The 21,022-nt window shown below is 30.5% G+C and overlaps 1 protein-coding gene across 1 annotated transcript in view; it reads right to left on the reverse strand.

Moving 5' to 3' along the window:
• The window catches only part of LOC140058400 (cadherin EGF LAG seven-pass G-type receptor 1-like), a 96,494-nt gene that overhangs the window by 42,325 nt on the left and 33,147 nt on the right, over positions 1-21,022 (reverse strand). Inside the window, exons 3-4 of the mRNA XM_072103977.1 lie at positions 18,032-18,260; positions 15,452-15,656 (exon numbers count right to left, since the gene is read on the reverse strand). Coding sequence (XP_071960078.1) covers positions 15,452-15,656; positions 18,032-18,260 — 434 coding nt within the window. The remainder of the gene's footprint in view (positions 1-15,451; positions 15,657-18,031; positions 18,261-21,022) is intronic.

The raw sequence follows: 21,022 nt of genomic DNA on the forward strand, positions 1-21,022 counted from the left end.
AAAATGTACCGCAGAACTGGCACAATATATAGGCTAAGACAGGTATGCGGGACATGGTACACTGATTATGAACACAAAGAGTGCACAACCTCAACGAGTGCAAAATGCTAATATTATTCACAACAAAAATGCACCGTTTCGAACTGAAGAGTGCTCTACAAAACAACATACTATATATATGTATCTTTTTACTGTAAATCAGTTAATCTTATGTTTATAAGTAAATCGCTCTAAAATAATGGATCGTAATTACAAAAATATTTTGTTGCCAATATCAAGCAATTTTCTAAAAGGTTTCACTAAAAAAACATTATTTAATATTAATTTTATTTTTTAATATATATTTTTATGAAAACAAATATAATGGGGTTGTAGCTTGGTGGTTAAAATCCTTGGCTACCAATCCAACGGTTGTGTGTTCAAGTCCCGTCATATGTGATTTTCTCATGAGAAAAATGCTCCACTTTTAAAGGACTTTAATCATCTTGTGAAATCTGTTCAACTGAAATTGAAACTTTAAGAAGGATAGTGAATGAATTCACTTATTGTTATGGCTAAAAATTTAATTTAGAAACATATATTTTAAAAAGAAATAATTAAAGATTCCTCCAAAGCCTGTTGAAGAGTTTACTAATCATCGAGGCGCATTTGTTGTATGTCACTTAGCAGTAGTAAATTTGACAGTTAAATAAATACCATCCATAACATGAATTCCTAAATCCAAAGTCAAACGTGCCGCTAATTGTAAATACATGCTATCTGTTAATTAGCACATCATTCATTGTTCCAATCAAAACATTCATTCATTTTATTCCGGCTTCATTATGATGCAATCAAAACAACAACCAATGAAATATTTAAAATAACATTCAGGTGAAAACATTTTCGGAAATGCATGAAACTTTTCAACAAATAATTTTAACTCACTTATGTTAAGCTCTGTCTACACTATAAAACTTTATGTGACATGTCCATATATGGACACATCACATTTTCTGTCACATACAGTTTGATAGTGTGGACAGAGCTGGTCTCATGTCTACATTAAAATGTGCTCACCTCTGGTCTTGGTATGGCAAAATTAGGTAAGAATGAAATCTATGAATTTGAGCAACGATGTTACTTTTTTAATATACTCATTCTCCATGTTTTTTTTTTACATTCTGGCCATAGAGAGGGCAGGCTCTGTGTGGACGTAGCTTTATTTTTTAAATATTTTTTACATTCTGGCCATAGAGAGGGCAGGCTCTGTGTGGACGTAGCTTTATTTTTTAAATATTTTATATATTAAGAGATAACTTACTTATCCTTGTTACTGTTTCACTTGTTAAATGTAAATCATATTGTAATGGAACCATTTTATAGCCAATCGCTGTTATTTATATTCTCACAAATTTATATGTGAATTTTTACTATCGCATTTTAAAGGATCAATATTTTATATTTACTTAACAACATGTCTAATATTACACATTGTGTAAATCAAATGATATAGTTACACATTTCATTTCTAATTTGTCAACGCAATGCATGTCATGTCAACTTCTAATATAGTATCAGTCAATTTGGGACATCACTATTCAGGGGACATAGGCAGATCCAAGGGGAGAAGCCATCCAAGACCCATCTAAATTTCACGATTAGGTTCATTCAAGCCCTTTACAATTAAGCCCTGGGGACACTCTTATTAAGTGGACATTTTTCATGAAATGAACAAAACACGGCCAACTCCTATGCAGGGGCAACCCAACATTTTGTTGGCTTTCAACCGTTTTCATTTAAAATGGATACTTTTATGTGTTTTTTAATTTAATTGATTACAGATCTGACAAAATAAAGTAAAAATATACACAAAAAACGTATCATATTATGACGAAATTTTTTTTATAATACTACATTCAATTTTCAATCCAGAAATAAAATAAATAAAATTAAAATAATATAAAATTTAAAAAATATTTTTTATTTAAATTGTTATCAAGTATTAAATTAAAGATGTATAAGATAATGACAAGTAACGCAAAAATCATGACAACAGCAGGTGGATTAAGCAAGATAATAATGACATAAAAAACAGGTTAAGCATCATATCGCTATGGTTACAAGAAATTCAATTTCCTAGAAAAAAAATTGTTATTTAAAAATATTTTAAAAACAATCTATTAATGAAAATGGAGTTTAGGTAGAAGGAAGATTAAGCTGAAATTAATTTGATTTTAATAAGGTAAATGTAAATAATGCTTAGGTTAGTTGGGAGTTCAAGAGACTAACCTGGATAAATTCTCACAACTAATCTTTATTAGGCTAATACTGTAATCTTATTTACAATTTCTACACAATTTTACTACAACTAAATAAAGGTAATGGATATCGAACTAGCATATGATATTGAGGAGGTATTGGTTCGAGACCTGTCTGTGCCATGTTGCTTGTACCCTAGACAAGTTGTTTTATTAATATCATTGCCTCATCCTTCCGATAGGATGTAAAGGTACTGGTCATACATATCACAAACAATGAACTTTGTATCAGCATCAGGAAGCATGAATATAACCTACCATCATGCATACATAAAATAACGAAAATCCATCTGTTTCATACACAAAATACTTTTATAATTGCCACATCCTTCAGAAGGGATGTAAAGCATGGTCCTGTGTACACTTTAAAGAACTAAGTTGAAAATTATTTGAAGAAAGCAGACCTTGTCTTAAAATTATAGGTGTGCTACAAATTGCACTTCTCAATACATTCAGGGATGCTGTAGGTGTGCTGTTTGTATTTTGGTGTGTAGAAGTTTACCAAATTTCTGGGGCGGATCCAGACATTTTTTAGAGGGGGGGTCCGCCAATAAAAAGGGCACATCAGATATTGAGTATTTGAGCCACAGCCCCCCATGGTGGGGGTTGTGGCGAAGCGAATTTTGTTACAGGACACACTTAGATGGCCGGAAATGGCACTTTCGCACGCAAAATCCATGATAAATGGCACCTTTCTAGTTCGCCGGAAATGACACTTATTAGCAGGGATAACGATGCAAAATTAAAAGTTGTTATTTTTCAACCAATTTAAACATTATCTGTTGGTATTTTGTTTCAATATTCCAATAAAGAATCTGACTTGTAGTATTCGAAATATAGGGTCTAAAACATTGCCGAAAATGATCGTTTTTAGCCACGAACGTTGTAAACAAATTGCGCCATTTTTCGCTAAAATAATTACATATAATTACGTTTTATAGTAATTTCTTTTATATATCAACATTGGAAATATCAATAAAATATGTTATTAAATGTTTATAAAATATATAGAGTTGTTTATTTAACGGAATTCGTACAAATTCATTGCTCTAAATTTGTGTAGTACCGTTCAGTACAGAGAGATCACGTGACTTCTTGGTACATGCGAGAGAAAACATTCCGCTGTGGGTGATTCGCGTCCACCAATCAAATAGCCAGAATCCAAAATCATTCAACCGTGAGCTCTGCCGATCGCGGGAAAGCTCAGCTTTGATTGGCTTACGATGACATCATATCACAAAATGGTGGTTTTGTAGTTGAGCCTCACATAATTTTCACAAATATTGTTTCAAAAATGAAATAAATGAACCTTCTTTATGGTATGTGTGATTTTTCTTTAAAAGATTTGAATAATAAAGGCTTCATATCGAGAAAAAAACATTTTTTTGGCACTTATAATAAATATTTCTCAGAGAAAAAAGCACATGGCTTCAACTTGTAGAACTATATTATCTTGGCATAGGAAGACAAACAAATCCCAGGTCATGAGAGGCTCAACTACAAAAACAAGGTTGAATAGTGTAATTTCGATGATGTTTTAGTAAACAATCTACCGCGTATGGTCGTACGCGCTAGATAGTACGATATTTTAACTACATTTTTTACATGTTTGGTTGGATGTAATGGAAATAAAAAATAGTTGATCTGATGGAATGATATGTAAATAAACAAATACTCAAAAGAATTATGTTTACAGTTCAATTATTTTCAGAATAATAATACATAAAAATGTGTTTACCAATGGACAAATAATCGCGTCAATGACATAGCGCGCATGGTAACGTACGTGGAGTTGAATCGTAAAAAGTTTACATGCGCCCTCTGTAGTATGTGAAACGATCTATTTTTAGAAGTTTAAGTATAGAGATCATCACGCGTCACCACCTCTCACGATGCTCTTTGATCGGCCGCCGTAACTTAACATCGCGCTCATTGTGATAAATTTCTGTTTTTATTTTTGGGGTTAGTGTGCTGTGCATACTAATATACACACAAATATGTCACACAAATAAAATATTGAACCTTAAAATTTAGGGGGGGTCCGGACCCCGTGGACCCCCCCTCTGGATCCGCCCCAGCAAATTTAAGCGTGTTGTAAATCGCACTCCTCAAGGGCGGTTTAGGAGTGTGTTAGGTGAGTGATCGCACTAGCTCGCCTTTAAAGACAAGGTCTGAAAGAGAGGTTACTCTATCATGTGAACATGGGAGAGAATGAAGAATTGCGCACAGGTGTGGACGACACATATCTCCCAGTGTGCTGATTTCAGTTTTGCATTGGGCACTCTTGTGAGAACTGTATAATGTACATTAAAGAAGAAATAAATAATACATAAATATCACTTTTTACTTCAAAATCTATGTTCTAAATATGAATAACATGAATTTATAATAATATAATCATAATAATTTTAAATTTTAAATCAAGTACATGTAGTAGATTTTAAAAGCAGTTGAAGTTTTTTTAAGATGGCTGTAAGATCAAAGGAGAATAGCAACAACACTCATTCATCTATTATTTCGATAATATTTGTTTTACGATTCAAGTCGTAGACGTGCAGTTATGCTAATGTGCGGAGTTAATTTCAAAAAGAATACTAAATCATGTTTACTACACTCTTCTGATATTGCATCAATGTAATTCAAAGACAGCTATAAAGACCTATTTGTTATCTTTCCATGGCTATGTAGCGAAATTTACACTATAAGATAATTCTTTATTACCATATATAGGAGAGGAGGAGAAATGCTGTTAAATCTTTCTGTTGATTCATTGTCCCTCCTCCCCTACTTTCCGTTCATTCAGATCTTACACTTTTTAAAGATTTGTTTTCATTTTTCTTTTATTAAATGCAAGCATGGAAAGTTTGTATATTACATTATTTTCTTTAAAATATTTGTTTCATCCAGTTATGTTTTTTCTACCTGGTGGTTGTTTTACTTACAAATACTCTATAGCATACTTTATTCGATATTATGAATTTACAGTCAATGAGAACAAATATGACTAGTATATGAGTTCCATCTCACAAGGTATTATATTTTTTTAAAGACAATTTTGAATGTTAATAATTAATCCAGGTAATTCAAACTGATTGGATAATAAAGAAATTATTCCACAATACAAAATTTGGTCAAGGGTAATAATAATAATAAATGTACTGTACAAAACAGAAAAATATAAAAATTGTATATATCTTTTAATTTATATAATGCATGAACCGGGAATGAAAATGTCAAAAGGTCATTTGGTAATATAAAACCAAACTCAAACATTATGATGAAAAGGGAATGATAGAAATGATCTATCATCAAGTAGCAATCGGTAAAACACGACTAATTGGTAAAAGGCGATTCAGAAATGCAGATATCTGGCACTTTTCCTACAAATACCATTTCGTTCTTCCAATAAAACATTCATTAAAAAATATCTATAGAATAAATATGACTTATTGGGAGTCATAGAAACCAGAGGCAATGCCAGAAAACGCCATTATTCTGCTTCTTGTCAAATGTATTGATGCGCAGTGATCAAAGTGTTATTATGGTATAGTAATATTCAAGAAAAACATTAGGAAAGTACACACATAGGTTAAAGATATACAACACATATTTATCTGAACTGGCCAATATCATTATAAACCATGTTAATTATCAAATATATATATATAATTATAAAATAATTTGTAAAAACGATATTAGTATTTTAGTTTGACGTACTTTCCTTGTTTATTATTATCAGAAAAAAAATTGTTTTTATAAAAAATGTTCAGGGCTTTTTATTCATAACTTCGCTGTTGACTATACTGTAGGTTGCTATGACTATGAAATAGAAACCAAATGAATTTATCAATATTCATATAGATCTTGCAATAGAATTTATTTAAGGACTGACATACTTGTATTTAAAAAAATGCTTGCTTGCTGGTCTTAAAAATTGAACACCAAGCTAGTGATCTGGAGGTTAAGGATTCAAATCGCATTTAAAAATCAGACATGTATTCACAAATGTACAATATTTGGTAAACATTTTGTCCGAGTTATTTTTTTCCAATTTTTCCAAAAACTAATTCTAAGCTCACATCGCAAACATTAAGATATACATACAGGAAATAGTATGATTTTGAATATTTGTATTTAGAGCATGGAATTAAACATTCTTATGAGTTCATAGATTCTTTCTTAGAAGTTGACATTTAATCAAACAAGAAATTGTTATTTATGAATTAATAATTAAAGATGTACTTTTGAAATAAATTTAATGTAAATTTCATGAATAAATTATCCAATCAATAAACTTATTGTATGTACTCATTTTTCTCAAAGCCATATATTATCAATAAAAAGATAAATTGATTATGCTGATAAAAATGCTTTGAAATGACAAAAAAAAAATGTATTATGAATTTTAAAATAATTGTAATTATTATCATGAATAAAAAAGTAATTTTTCATAAATTTCAATTGTACTTGAGTGAGTTTATAAAGTGAATAGGTTAATAAAAGTGACTAGGTTAATAAAAGTGACAAGGTTAATAAAAGTGACTAGGTTAATAAAAGTTATAAAGTTTATAAAGTGACTAGGTTAATAAAAGTGACTAGGTTAATAAAAGTGACAATGTTTATAAAGTGACTAGGTTAATAAAAGTGACAATTTTTTTTTAAATGACTAGTTAAAAAACAAGTGACTAGGTTAACACAAGTGATTAGGTTAACCCAAATAACTAGGTTAACACAAATGACTACATTAACAGAAGTGACAAAATAAAATCTAATGTAAAGGAATGCAAATTACACGACAAATCACAAAACCTTGTCACTTTTCATATGTAACGTTAAGCATTAGTCTAAAATCATAGCTGTTGATCTAATCTGTACACTCGTCAAGCTGACGATAATGAATTACTTGTGTCATTTCTGTCTTTGTATAATTAAACATGCATCAGTTATACTGATACTATAGTCTGGAGATCATGTTATTAACGCCAATATGCTATCCGCTGGCCTACATGCGAGTTAGTAATAAACCCAATTAGCAAATCGTTTACGCATTTCAGCTTAAGTTCATCGCTAGCCTAGCTCTGCATACGTGATTTCTATCATAAACAAGCTGTTTTAAAAAAACTTTATAATTCTAATTTATACTACCGTATGAAGAACTGGAATTTAAGTTAACCGTCTTCAAAAAAAGTTTATTTTTGTTTTTTCTTTATAAAAATTATGAAAAATATTACTTATAATTATCATATATTATATTATTATTTATTTTATTAAATATTATTAAACAGAAATTAAAATTTCTGATCAATAATATTAAATTATAATGGTTTAAAACTAAATGATATGATCTATGTATTTACCTGCTTTAGTAAAATTATATTCTCTAGGGTCAAAGTTCAAATATATGCTCAAAGGACCAATGAGGAGGTGGTAAAAGACAGTGATACCAAGCCAATAGTCACATGTCATCACTTGTACTGTATTTCCCTATTAAATACTCATTGAACTTCAGATACTTGATAGTAATTTACTAGAGAACCATGTCCAAATAAACAAGTCTCAAATTTTTTTTCACAAATCACTTTAAAAGATTTTGGAGAAACACTGATCTTAATTTTTAAAAATACTTTTATTTATAAAGTTTGGTTCGCACTCGGATATAACGCATTGGCATATTGTAATTTGATGAATAGTTGAATTTGTAGGATGATCATCTATTGCTAGTGATTGGTCAAATTACTTTCGTGGAAACTTATAACAAAATAATTCTTACAAAGTTATATAATATCTAAAATCAAAATGTAGAATTACTATACTGTCTGTAGTAGTAACTGCAGTAAAATAGTTTTGGTGTGATCCTTTATCAAACTCATTTTCTTCAGACTCTTCCTAACTAATAAACCTTTGTTAATAATCCTATAAATATGAAATACTGTTGAAATATTGTTTAATATGAAGTAATATGAATAAAGTATAGAATTACTGAATAATATTTTAAAATAAGAACCTATTCTAAAGAGACCAACAAATGGCTACCAAGGGTAAAATAGAAAGTTAAAAGGCTAGAGCACCTGTTAATAAACTATAACATGAAAGAAAGTATTTGAAATGTGGTATAATGTAACCATGGTAATATCAATTTGTGATGGTCTTACTAGGGACAAGGTCATGTCATCACCTAGACACAAATATCCTCAAACTAACAAATCCCAATTATGGTGTAATTTTGTAAACAGGAGTATTTTATATGACTTTGTAGGCAAACTGTTGAAATATGTCTTGTTTTATTACCCACTGTTTATAGTTGAAATTCAGGATATAAAAGGGCACTCAGCTTTGGTCCATTATTCCATTGGGACTTTTTTGAAAAATATTTTCCATTGAAGTTGAAAAGTTAGGAACTAAATTCACATTCTGAACTTTACATTTCTTTACATTTTTTATAACATAAAATTAAATAGAATATTCTTAACAGAAAGCCAGAGTAATTAATCAAACATTACTTTCATCAACATGGTTAAAAATGACACACTTAGAAATGTTTCCTTTGTCTAAATATTTGCAATATAAAGGAAATGGGTGGTATTAAAATAAAATGGTTATCAATTTATAGTCACAGTATAATTAGTTAAACCTTTAATAATTTTAATTACCTGTACTTGTTTTAACTGTTTTTTGTTTGCTGTTATTTTATGTATAAATCTTCTTGAAGTATTTTTGATCAAAATTCAAATTATTAATTAATCCAGCTTATTAATTCATTCCATTGTATAAGCTGGATATCAAAATTTATAAATAATTGCAATTAATAATTTACTTAATAGGCTCATTGGAAGAAACTGTTAAATTGAATTTAATTTTTTATTATATTTTTGATTATTAAACAGAATTTTTATTTTTAAAATCTAGATTATGTTGGTGGCAGCATACTATATCTATCCTGTTGCTAAAATCCCTCATAAATAATAATCATACTGGTCTACTCTAGCCTGCATCAAACACATACCATAATCAAAGTACATTCAGGCAGTGTCTACAAATGAAGAGAGCTGATTGGACAACAGCCACCGAAAATCAATAATTACTGTGTAACAAAGCAAAGGGCTCTGTCACCCTATTGTTTACTTATGTGTACATGACTGGACTCGGTGTGTGTTCAATTGGATTGCATTAGCAAAGATGGTGGCATATAGCCTAATTGAATGAAAGCTTAGGGTTTGAATGGTGTGATAATTAAATTGGTTGCATAGAGATGGGTTATTAATGTTAATATTCTATATTAAGATGTTCATATTGTTTTATCAATTGATTACATCCATAAAAATGAATAATTAATTTTAAAATATTGAAATTAAACTGATGAACTTAAACAGACCTACTTTATTAATGTATTTTTTTAGATGTAAATTTAAAAACACATCAATTAAAATGTTTCTGGTATTAGCGAAAATCATGATAGAGGTTGATAAAGCTCTGTCTGCAAAAGGTTCAAAGTTCAAATCATGATAGAGGTTGATAAAGCTCTTTCTGTAGAAGGTTCCAAGTTCAAATCCTGGTTGTGTGGCTTTTCCTCATTCTCACAAATTAGAATTTCTTCTGTAAATGTTCTTTATAATAGATATCAAGCTCAGTGGTCTTATGGTAGGATGTCTACCTATTAAGCACTATCAAACTAGTTTGACAAAGAAAGATGTGATGTGGCAAAATATGGTATTGCTATACCAAAATATGGTAATGCTATACCAAAATATGGTAGTGATATGACATCATCGTGTCCATATATGGGCACATCACATTTTGTTGTCACATAAAGTTAGACAGTGTAGACAAAGACACAATAACAGACATAAAATTCAATTCTGACAAGTTTTTCAGAAGTATAGGTTGTACTGTATCCAATGTAACGTTAGACCACACATGAACCACAAGATTGACTGTATTTAAATCCTTTAAAGAACGTGATAACATAGCTTCAATCCTAAACATGTGGCCATATGGTATTTACCTACTATTAAGATCATAAACCTATTTTCACGTACATCATGTTTACATCTGGAAAGACATCACAGAAACCGACTAAATAAAGTTTATTAATTACTCTCATAACTTATTTCATTATTTTCCAAAATAAACTAATAAATCAATAATATTATTATGGCTCATTGTACCAAAGACATTAAACGTGAATGCATTTATTATAAATAATACAAATTAATGGACTTTATTATTATTTTAAGTAAATTTTCTTTTGGATGATCCAAAGTCGAATAAAATAATTCGTAAACTTACGTTTTTTACTCTAGCTTTCGCTGGTCAACGACGCAGCTTAATCATGAGTGAGTCTCTGTGACTTGGACTTGTTACCATTAGATCAGAGACGACGGCGGTTTGGAACTCCCAAAATTGTACAACAACTTACTAAAGAGGAGGCCCCGACAATCCCATTTGGGAAAACCTGAACGATCTATAGATGGCGCTATACCATATACGAGATCTAATGGTAACAAGTCCAAGTCACAGAGACTCACTCATGATTAAGCTGCGTCGTTGACCAGCGAAAGCTAGAGTAAAAAACGTAAGTTTACGAATTTTATTCGACGTTGGATCATCCAAAAGAAAATTTACTTAAAATACTATACAGTGATCCAGATGAACCTTTTTATCTTTATTATTATTGTCAACATAGAAGACACTGACCACCCTATCCACTACTAATATAATTTAATAACAAATTAAACAGCCGATTTGCGGACAATATCACGTCTGATGATGTTAAACATTAAGGCCATACCATACCACAGAATCTAACTCCTAAATATTAATTAAAACCTTTAACCTAAACCTCTAAACAATTTGTCACTAAAACTACAGTATCCCACATGGGATGAAGATTGCTGGCAATAGACATGATACTGCACGATGTTCAAGGTTGCTAGACTTGATACTGCATGTGTATCGGGTAAAATATTTCCTTTCCTTTACTAAATGTTTGATTGCATCGTTATTAAATGTCATATGAAATACCATTAAGAGACTTTAATTTACACGAATGTGATTTATTTGATTCACATAAATACATTTATAACTTTGTTTTTTTTTGCAATGCCGTATTTAAAAAACTTGTAACAATTTTTATAAGCTTGTAATTCTCTTTTTTACAATAAATTTTTTTCAAACTAGAAAATAAATAGAAATAGCACAATGAAAATTGTAATTGTGATTATGTAACAATCTATTTTACGAATGTTTCTATAAATTGTATAATTAAAATCACAAATTTGATTCAATTATTGAATAGTTTGCAATAAAATTTCATTATTAATTATAGAATAAATTATATATTATAATTAAATTGTTAACGGCACTATAAAAACTTACTTCAAATAAGCCACATTTTCAATTTATGCATACCGGGATAGACGTCAACATAAAATGGAAAATTAATAGCCTTTTGTAGCTTGGAACTACAGACAGCATCCAATGAGATCTTTCATACAACAGGGATATCTTGTTACATTACTCATTATTGAATTCGTTTAATCTGCTATTGATGAAATAATAATCTTATTTTAGCTTAGAAACAGCCTTAAATTGGCTGCAAAAAATGAGCTTCAATTACAAATCTATTTTGATTATAATTTCCTATTCATAATTATTAAAAATTTATTATTTTTTCAATCAATTATAATATAATATCAATTTTGACCTTATTAATATACAAATAATATTATTATTGTTTTTAATAATTTTTAAATTAATTTTATTAATCAATGTTGTATCAATTGAATTTTAGTAATCAACCGAAGAATAAAAATATTATTAACCTACATTGTTTATTAATCATTTTTAAATTAATTTTATTAATCGATGTTGTATCAATTGAATTTTAGTCATCATTTTAATCATTAGTTATCAACAGAAGAATAAAAATAATGATTTTCTGGTAAAAAGTGATTAAACCAGTTTCTATGGTAACGGACGATCGATTACAGCGTTTTGCATCATGTACCATTCAGAATGTTCTCCCTGAATATTTTAATTTTATAACAAAACATAATTTAAAATGTTAATATCAAGTATTTTCATATTTCGTAATCATGTACCGAAAAAAAAAAATCAATTTTAATATTGTCATTTTGCCATGCGACTGTCAAAGTGTAAACATTTTACTAAATTAATAATTAACCATATTTATACTTGTATTTTATTAGTTTTTATTTTGTATTTTATTTTATTTTTAAATTTTAATTTTATTTAAATGTAATTTGGAGCGATTTCTCAAAGGATCTGTTTTGGTTTTAGCCTATTCTTACTCCTGATTAATTGAGTGCCCAAATAAATATTAAACCCATAAAAGTTAATCCTCTAAAAAGGAGAAACATTTTAAAAGAATAAACTTGTTTTTGTTTTTAAAAAATGTCAATTTGATCACGCTTTATAGAGATTATTTCAAATTTGAAAAGTTTCATTAACAAAACAAATAGTTTTATGGCATAAAAATTAGAACAATTCCATAACTTAATAATCGCTTCCAATTAAAATAATTATTCAACAATCACATTCCTCGATCAAACAATACGCATCTAAGAAAAACAATGCCATTGTAAAGATGAAAGGACAGCTTTTTTAAAGAACCCGGGGAGCATGTCTAACGCGACTATCAAAGACCTAACGAAGGGTGAACTAAATACTGTAAGCGTTTTTACAATTAGGCTCAAACAAGACCGATTCTGTTATAGGTGTCAATATCGTTGAAATCGAAACTGGCTTTCTTTAAGAATCGAGTTCTCACGACTGTATACTTATAAACAAGTACTGTAGCAATTTTATTTTAACAATGTATGTAGGTTTTGAATAGAAATTGTTATTTCTACCAGACCCTTAAAATTACTAATAGTTCAACAAATATGGAAAGTCCATATAATTATTATAGAGAGTAAAACACAATAAATATGGGCAAATAATCAAACCACCCGACATTGCTTGTGGGTTTATATATATTATTTTACTTCAAAAAAGGAATAATTTATTTTTTGGATTCATACTGTAGTATACAAATAATGAATGTTTATGAGTGCAATGGTACAAATAATGGCACGAGGTGAATGATGAAAGGTTATATCAACGAGGCAAAGCCGAGTTGATATAACCTTTCATCATTCACCAAGTGCCATTATTTGTACCATTACACGAATACAAAACATTCATTATTTGTTTTATATAACATCTAGACGTTTTTTTTTCGTACACAAAAATGTTTCAAAAAGTACTATTTAACGATCGTTGAATAGTGCGTACTATTGCACGCCATGTGACCCACATTCGTCCAATCAAATGACAGGAATTTATATAGGTGTTATATAATAAATAATATTATACTTTCTTATTTTTATATTGATTAAGGTTTGTATGAGGCATAAACACTGTTTGAATCGCCTTGTATACTGCAAACTTTACTTCAGTTTTATACAATTTATTCAAGTAAATCTTTGGAAAAGCATAGCAATAATTTCAATCTAAAAGCAGATCCAACAAGGATACAATTCCCCCAGACCTATACTGTACATCTCTTGGATATTAATGCTAAAATTACAAGTTCTATTCTGCTATATTTAGACTAAATATTGTAAACTTTGTTTGTGTTCTTAACAGACAAAATAAATGATATTATTCTACTCGAAGAGAGACGATTGTATTGCATGGATGGGAAAGTTGAATCCAGACAAACGACAACTGCAAGGATATATTTTCACAAACAAATGAAGCATACATTTCTTGCATCCAGGCGGCTGTTCTTAGATCCTTTCTCAATTGAAAGATAAAAGTACAATATTGATTATGCCATTTGTAGGCGATGTTTAGGAAAAGAGAAATTAGGTCCATGATTGTTTGCTGGCTATGTTTCTAATGCATAACAACAAATAACCATCATTTAAAATAGATATAAAAAATAAAATTTAACAGATATTGTTTGTGTTAAGTTTGTGTTTGTTGCCGACTGTTACGACAGTGGAACCGTAATCCATAGCTATAAATATTGGGAAGGGCTCAATGCTCACTCATTACATGGTTCTGGTGATGGAACAAGTCTTCTCGACAATAAGCTGTAGGCCCTTGTACACAAAATGGTCGTGTGAACTTTAAAGAACCTATTACATCTTTCAAGACGAATAGGGAGTTACAGTGCCAGTTCACATACAGCCACTGTTTTGGACAGGGAGGAGAGTGCTATAATTGGCTGCACTGACATGATGTGACCTTTATGGAGAAACATGTTTAATGAAAATTGTAACATTTACGTCCATTAATTATTTGTTACGCGCCATAAAAAGCATATAATAAGGAGCAATAAAAATTGTGTACGTATGAAAGTGTTAGATCACATGTGATGCATATGTGACAATGTATCATAGAAAAAGTTGTAGATACAGTACCGAGAAGCGGCACACAAGATAACTCTAAGAAATAAATAGTATTTTCTAATGGAATTCTACTAGAAAAAGCACATAATATAAACTTATTATCTTTATGAGCTTGAATGACTGCAAATTTGCAATAACATTAAACAGTAATATCCATAATGACAATCGACAATAAAAACCGGGATAAGACATACAAACTTTACTCCATCGCACATCAATCATATTTACAGTCATGTATATGCAGGTGATTTCTCACCTGCTTTGACAATCCCACAATGCAACTACGCTATTGATCACCATACAGATTCAGTTTTGTAATTATAATTATCATTAGAATATACAAAATGAATATTTTTAGAACTTAAGGTATGAAGCTTATGTATGGATGGAATGGTTGATTTTAACCTTGACATATGATAAACTAATTTGTGAACTGAAGGTGGATAGGTCTCATCAATACACATGTTCTTTATGTAATTGGATCATTTTCATCAGTACAAAATCATTAATCATACAATTTCACGGATCTAGAACTTCTATTAAAATGGTAATAACTTTCCTCATTTTAAAATATAAAAAAAAAATTCATAATACTGATAAATTCATATTAAAATAGGTCATGAACTTTATGTGATCTTGGATTAAAATTGTCACATTGAATATCAATATGTGGAAACGTGACAAATGATTACAAAGCCGTTTATAATGAGTAGAAAAAAACCATAAAATTACCTTCTCTAAATAATCAACGTGGACCGTGTGCCATTCTCCATCGCTAACTCCTCCAGGTATGCTTGCCTCCACACTCGTTGTTTCGTCTCCCACAGAAAACGAGAACTGGACTGTGTCGTCAATGATTTCCAAAGCAATGAAATCGTTTCTCTGATTGTATCGGCCGTTGTAGAAAAGTAGTCCATTTCCAGTCAATGTGGCAAAACTATTTAAAGAACATAAAACCTTTCATTGGAAGTTTTTCAGAAAAGCAATTACCATATATCCTCAGATATAATCCCACTTCGGGTCTAATCCCACACTCTACTTTACATGTGATCTTACAAACAGGCATATCTTTGGGTGTATTCCCAGTATTTGGTCTGGATAGGCTTATTTCTAGCCAGATTAGTTTTTATAAGAACTGCTTACCAATCACTTTTTTACTGGACCAGGGTTTTCTCTGGGTATAGCCCCACCCCCAATTCGTGTTCTAGGGAGGTTGGAATATACCAGAAGATATACGGTATTAGTTATTGTACACTACTTCCATATTAATATCAAAAATTGTTTTATATTAAGTATGATTTTAGCTTTTGTTATAGAGTTTATTTAAACTAATTTTTTTGTAAATTAATATAAAGAATTACAGTAGTTCTATAGGCTTTTACAACATTCGTTGTTTTATTCTGAAATATTTATCACAATTCTTCACAATTGGGGGTTTGGGGGTTGGGGAGAGGTCATGTGAGAGTAGATATAAATCAGATTTTTACTTTACTGCATCACGTAAGTACAACTGTAAAGGAACAAAGGTCACAGACTGTACTTGGGACGTCAGCCATTTCTATTATTGGTAGCCCCAGCAACTCAAATGTTTGACTTTACTTTAATATCCAAACATCAAATATTGTTCCCCCAGCAAACGTCAGCTATTGGTCCAAACCTTTGTACAAAGACTGGATGAAGAGTTGTGTAAATATGCTAGATACAACAATGGTAGCTGCACAAAGTTATGTAGACAAACCAATTTGATGTTATAACAAGGGCTAGAATATAAATTTTTATAAGCCTAGAGAAGTATTACAGTCTCAAGGGAAGGAACACTGTTGTAACCCTCAGGATTTTACCTTTAACAGGTGGCCTAGTTCATAAACCCATTAAATTTTACTATGGAAGAATTAGTTTATGTCCAACAAACCCCTATAAAATATGCAACATTTATTTATTTATGTTTCTTTTTCTGCAAAAGATTTACCTGAAACAGGTGACCAGATTTTACAGACTGTATTTTATTTTGAGAATATATATGAAAGAGGCCCCACTGCAGTATTCTCATAATCGTTTAATCACACCAATAATACAATGTAAAGTTGCCGAGAGAAATAGACATTTTAAGGGACTAAGAGAAAAGATGCTTGTTGAATTGAAGTGAAGATTTACCAAAACAAGGCCAACAGCCATAAGTCACGTGCTAAAACGCATAGTGATACCAGACCGACAGACAGACCGACAGAGTGAACTATAGAGTCGCGTCCACGCGACTAAAAACAGAGGAGTTTGTATACTCGTTTCTACTCATCCCCATGTGTTCAACCTGTAGATTTGACCTTTGAACTTGACGCTAGTTATTTGTCCCTCTAACCCGACATGGGCCATTTGTGGCAACATTCGGTTAGAAAATGGCTTTTTAATTTATTTCATCAAGTTATACAAATAGTGGTGAAAATTTGATTTCGAGAAATGAAGATAGAATCGGTAAAATCAGTAAGAAAATTATATATTATTAGATGAGGAGAACTGAAGATTTGCTTTAAACAGATTCGGGCAAGTTGGCAGGTCTGGAATATTATCATGAGTTGAATACCGAGGTGAACAGCCACCTAGCAACAGATTCAACTCTATATCCAATAACTACATAGGTTGGTAACCTTTCAGTGACCTATTCAATTTAATGTTTAATAATATTTTTGAACATTGCAATTGGCAATTTCAAAGAACTGAAATGTACCATGCAAATTAAATTTCTCTATTGCAGCAAATGTCAAATTTATAGTGTTTAATATAGCATTAAATGCACTAGCAAGCTGTTAAAATTGTAAAGATAGGGTAACCTTGGTTATACCTTACAACTTGGGTGTGAGATAGTGAGGAAACCATCCACAATTATTATAGAAAACGGCACACTAAAAAAAGGCAGTCTAATTGGAAATTTATAAATGAAGGTTTAATTATTCTCAGTGCACAAATAATATATAGAATATTTAATTTAATTTAACCCAATTTTTATATTGTGCAACTTAATCATGGAATAATCTTCCGAACAGTATAGAAACATTTTTGTTTTCAAACAACTTAAAAAACAAATTAATACAATTTTGTTTCCTCCTCTTTTGCCGTTTACTGGAAAATCTTCATTGTTTATTTTCTTTAGATTGTTTTTCAATTTGTTTTATGTATGTGCATATTAAATTAGATCAACTTTTAACATCATAACTGAAAGTGTACTTCATATAAGAGATAGAAATGAATAAATATGATGAATGTAAATAAGAAAAAGTTAGTAAGAAGCAAAAGTAGTCTTAAAATAAAACAACAAACCTGAGTGAAATTTTGAGGCGTATTCTTTGAGTCAACGCATAGAACATTAGGAAAGCTCTCTCCGGGAAGTTCCGCGTCCGCATGTCACAGAAAGGCTCGTCATACCCCCCATCACATATGCACTCGAATCCACCACCAATGAGATAGTTTACACATCGTCCACCGTTTCTACATATGTAATGTTCATCTTCGCATCTATCTTCATTATAATTGATCTCACAATTCACACCTGAAAAGGAAAAATATATTAATTTATTGTTTATAAAGAAAAAAATGTTAACAATTAAACAACAAATGACAATTTATGCAGGCTTGTTGTCTACCGTCCAAATACATATATAAACACAATCATTGTTTGTTAGGATCTTGAAATATTGTTCTCACTATTTTAAACTGTTGCTGCTTGGGAATGTGTTTTGTACACTTAAAGATGGTTTGTTTCTGTTTAAAAAATGTCAAAACAATGTTTCCTGCAGGTTTTATAAAACTGTATTTTAAAATCTGTTTTTTTTTTCATTTTTCTGGCAAAAAAAGATCGTTTCAAAATAGGGTATTTTAAATCTGTATTTGTTTGCTCAGCAGAAACAGGCCCATAAAATCATCACCAACCCTGATTTTTTAAAATTCTTGTCTTTTTTATTCATTGCAAACGTGAAACTATGTTAAATGGATAAATTGCAAATAATTCAATTCTATCCAAAACATACTCATTGCATTCAAATAATCTAGTTCTGGCTTCTAAAAGAGCTTACATACCTTTGAATAGAAATAACAATTTAATATTACATGTAGTAGCAACCATTAGCTTACTTACTAAAAGCTCTAAAGCCTCTTTTACATATTCAGTGGAATCTAATGGTATATTAAGTAAGCATATTGCCAGTAATGTCAGGCTAGACCCTTTTACACTGAAGACAAATGACAGTAATTCAGAAAATTTTTCCAAAAAAAAGTCAGACGCAGATGACTTCTAAAGCTTAAATTCAATCAAATAAGGATATCAAGAACATCTTAAATTTATACTTTGATTTAAAACTGCTACAGTATACCACACAAACATGTGCAGATAGAGATGTTCCCTACATTTTCTGAAGATGGGACCTGATCTTCCCCCACTTTTCATCGACAAACCCATAAAATGTGTATACAGAAGCAACTTAGCAGCACTATCAAAAAAGTTATTTGAGAAAGTTTTTTTTCCTTGCTTCTCAAATTCCTGCACTTGGTATATTTTCATATTTTTGTTATTTATATTTTTGTAAATTTAAAACTGTTTCTTCTGTGTGAAATTCCAGAAACTATAAAATGTACAAACAGCATAACAGAGTTGAAATTCTATAGAGCCTGAGCGATACGATAACAGCTTGAGGCAAGTATAGTACAAGAAAATGACTATTTGTAAACAATGCTAGAAATATGATCACTGCAGAAATAATAAATAGGCAAATGGTTGTCATTGATAAGCAATAGGAAAGAATGATTTGTTGACTAAAACATGATCTGAATTCATTGTCAAGATAACAATGCAGTCATACTAACAGCATCAAAAAGCCTAATATACATTTTACATGTTACAAATTGATAATATTTGTTATTTTTGTGATATTTTAACAGAAAAAGAAATCAAATTATAAAAAGCAATACACAATATTTGTAGAAAGACTTATGAAATATTTGGCCAAATTAATCAAAATTATATTTTAAACAATTAAATAACAAAAAAAAGAAATATTTTGACAACCCCTGTAGAAAAAAAACTGTAGGCCTACCAGACTAATTTATTTATAAACCTGCACATCTTTAGTAGATTTTTTTCTCACCTGTGGAAATGTTAAAATAACATACTAGCTCCCTGTCTTTCTTCAGTTATGATTAAACTGCTCATTTAATGAACCAAAACCTAGGGTATCAAGAGGTTTGTTTATAACTAGCATCAGGGGCTTTTTATCACCACAATGTTTATGGCTTTTCTGTCATAGGCCTAGATTCTTTATACCTTCTGCTGTTGATCATGCAGGCTAAAGGTTGCTTTATCCTCTATGCCAATGATGAGGTTTTGATTGTCTTGGATGGAACTAGAATATTTTAGATGGTAATTCAATCTGCATTTATTTATAAACATAAATGCATTTACATATTATTTTCAAGTACTTACACAAGATATATAGGTCATATACATTTTGCTTTGGATCTTTGTGATTTAATGGATAATTAATGGCAAATGTATTCATTTTATTTTTGAACTATGCCAAAAGGTATTGAAGATTTCTGAACTGTTTTAAGAAAGAAGCAGAAACATTTGAAGAAGAGAATTATGTTGGTTGTGGTGATGGTAGCAATGAGACCATGGTGTTATTGTTGTCAACAAAGTGATTAGATGGTATTGCTGTATTTGGGAATAGTGGTGATGATAATGATATAGGAGTAATAGCCTTTATGTTGGTGGCATGGCAGTGGTTGTTTGATGTCACAGTGAGCATAAAATGTGTTTTTATCAGTTGCGTAGTGGTTGTGCTGATGTTTGCATTTTGGAGATGATGTCATAAATGGTAATGGTAGCATGGCATTGTTGACATTTGAATATAATTGTGGCAACCATGGTACAAGCGGGTGGTATATAGCAGGGACTATGGTGATGTTGGAGATTTAGAGCTGTCTAAGTAGGATTGCAATGGTGGTATTGATGTTTGTTAGTAATGGTGGTGGATGTAGTGGGACACCGCTCAGTGGTTTGTGTTTGGGGATAACATAGTAGAATTGATGGTGGAATGGCAGTCTCAGTGGTTGTATAGAATTTCCTTTGGTGATGTCATAGCACAAAGTGGTGGTATAGCAGTGATATACCTGTAAATGTTGTCAACTTTTTGTATCAAATTTTTTGCAGCCTAGAGAAAAAGGTAATTGTTGCATGCAACAGCATAGCGTGAATAACCGATAACTTTCAACTCGTACAAACAGGCCCCTAAGTTGATAAAAATAAGACTATAAAAT

Source organism: Antedon mediterranea, chromosome 9 (assembly GCF_964355755.1).
Source record: "Antedon mediterranea chromosome 9, ecAntMedi1.1, whole genome shotgun sequence".
In the NCBI taxonomy this organism is placed as follows: domain Eukaryota; kingdom Metazoa; phylum Echinodermata; class Crinoidea; order Comatulida; family Antedonidae; genus Antedon; species Antedon mediterranea.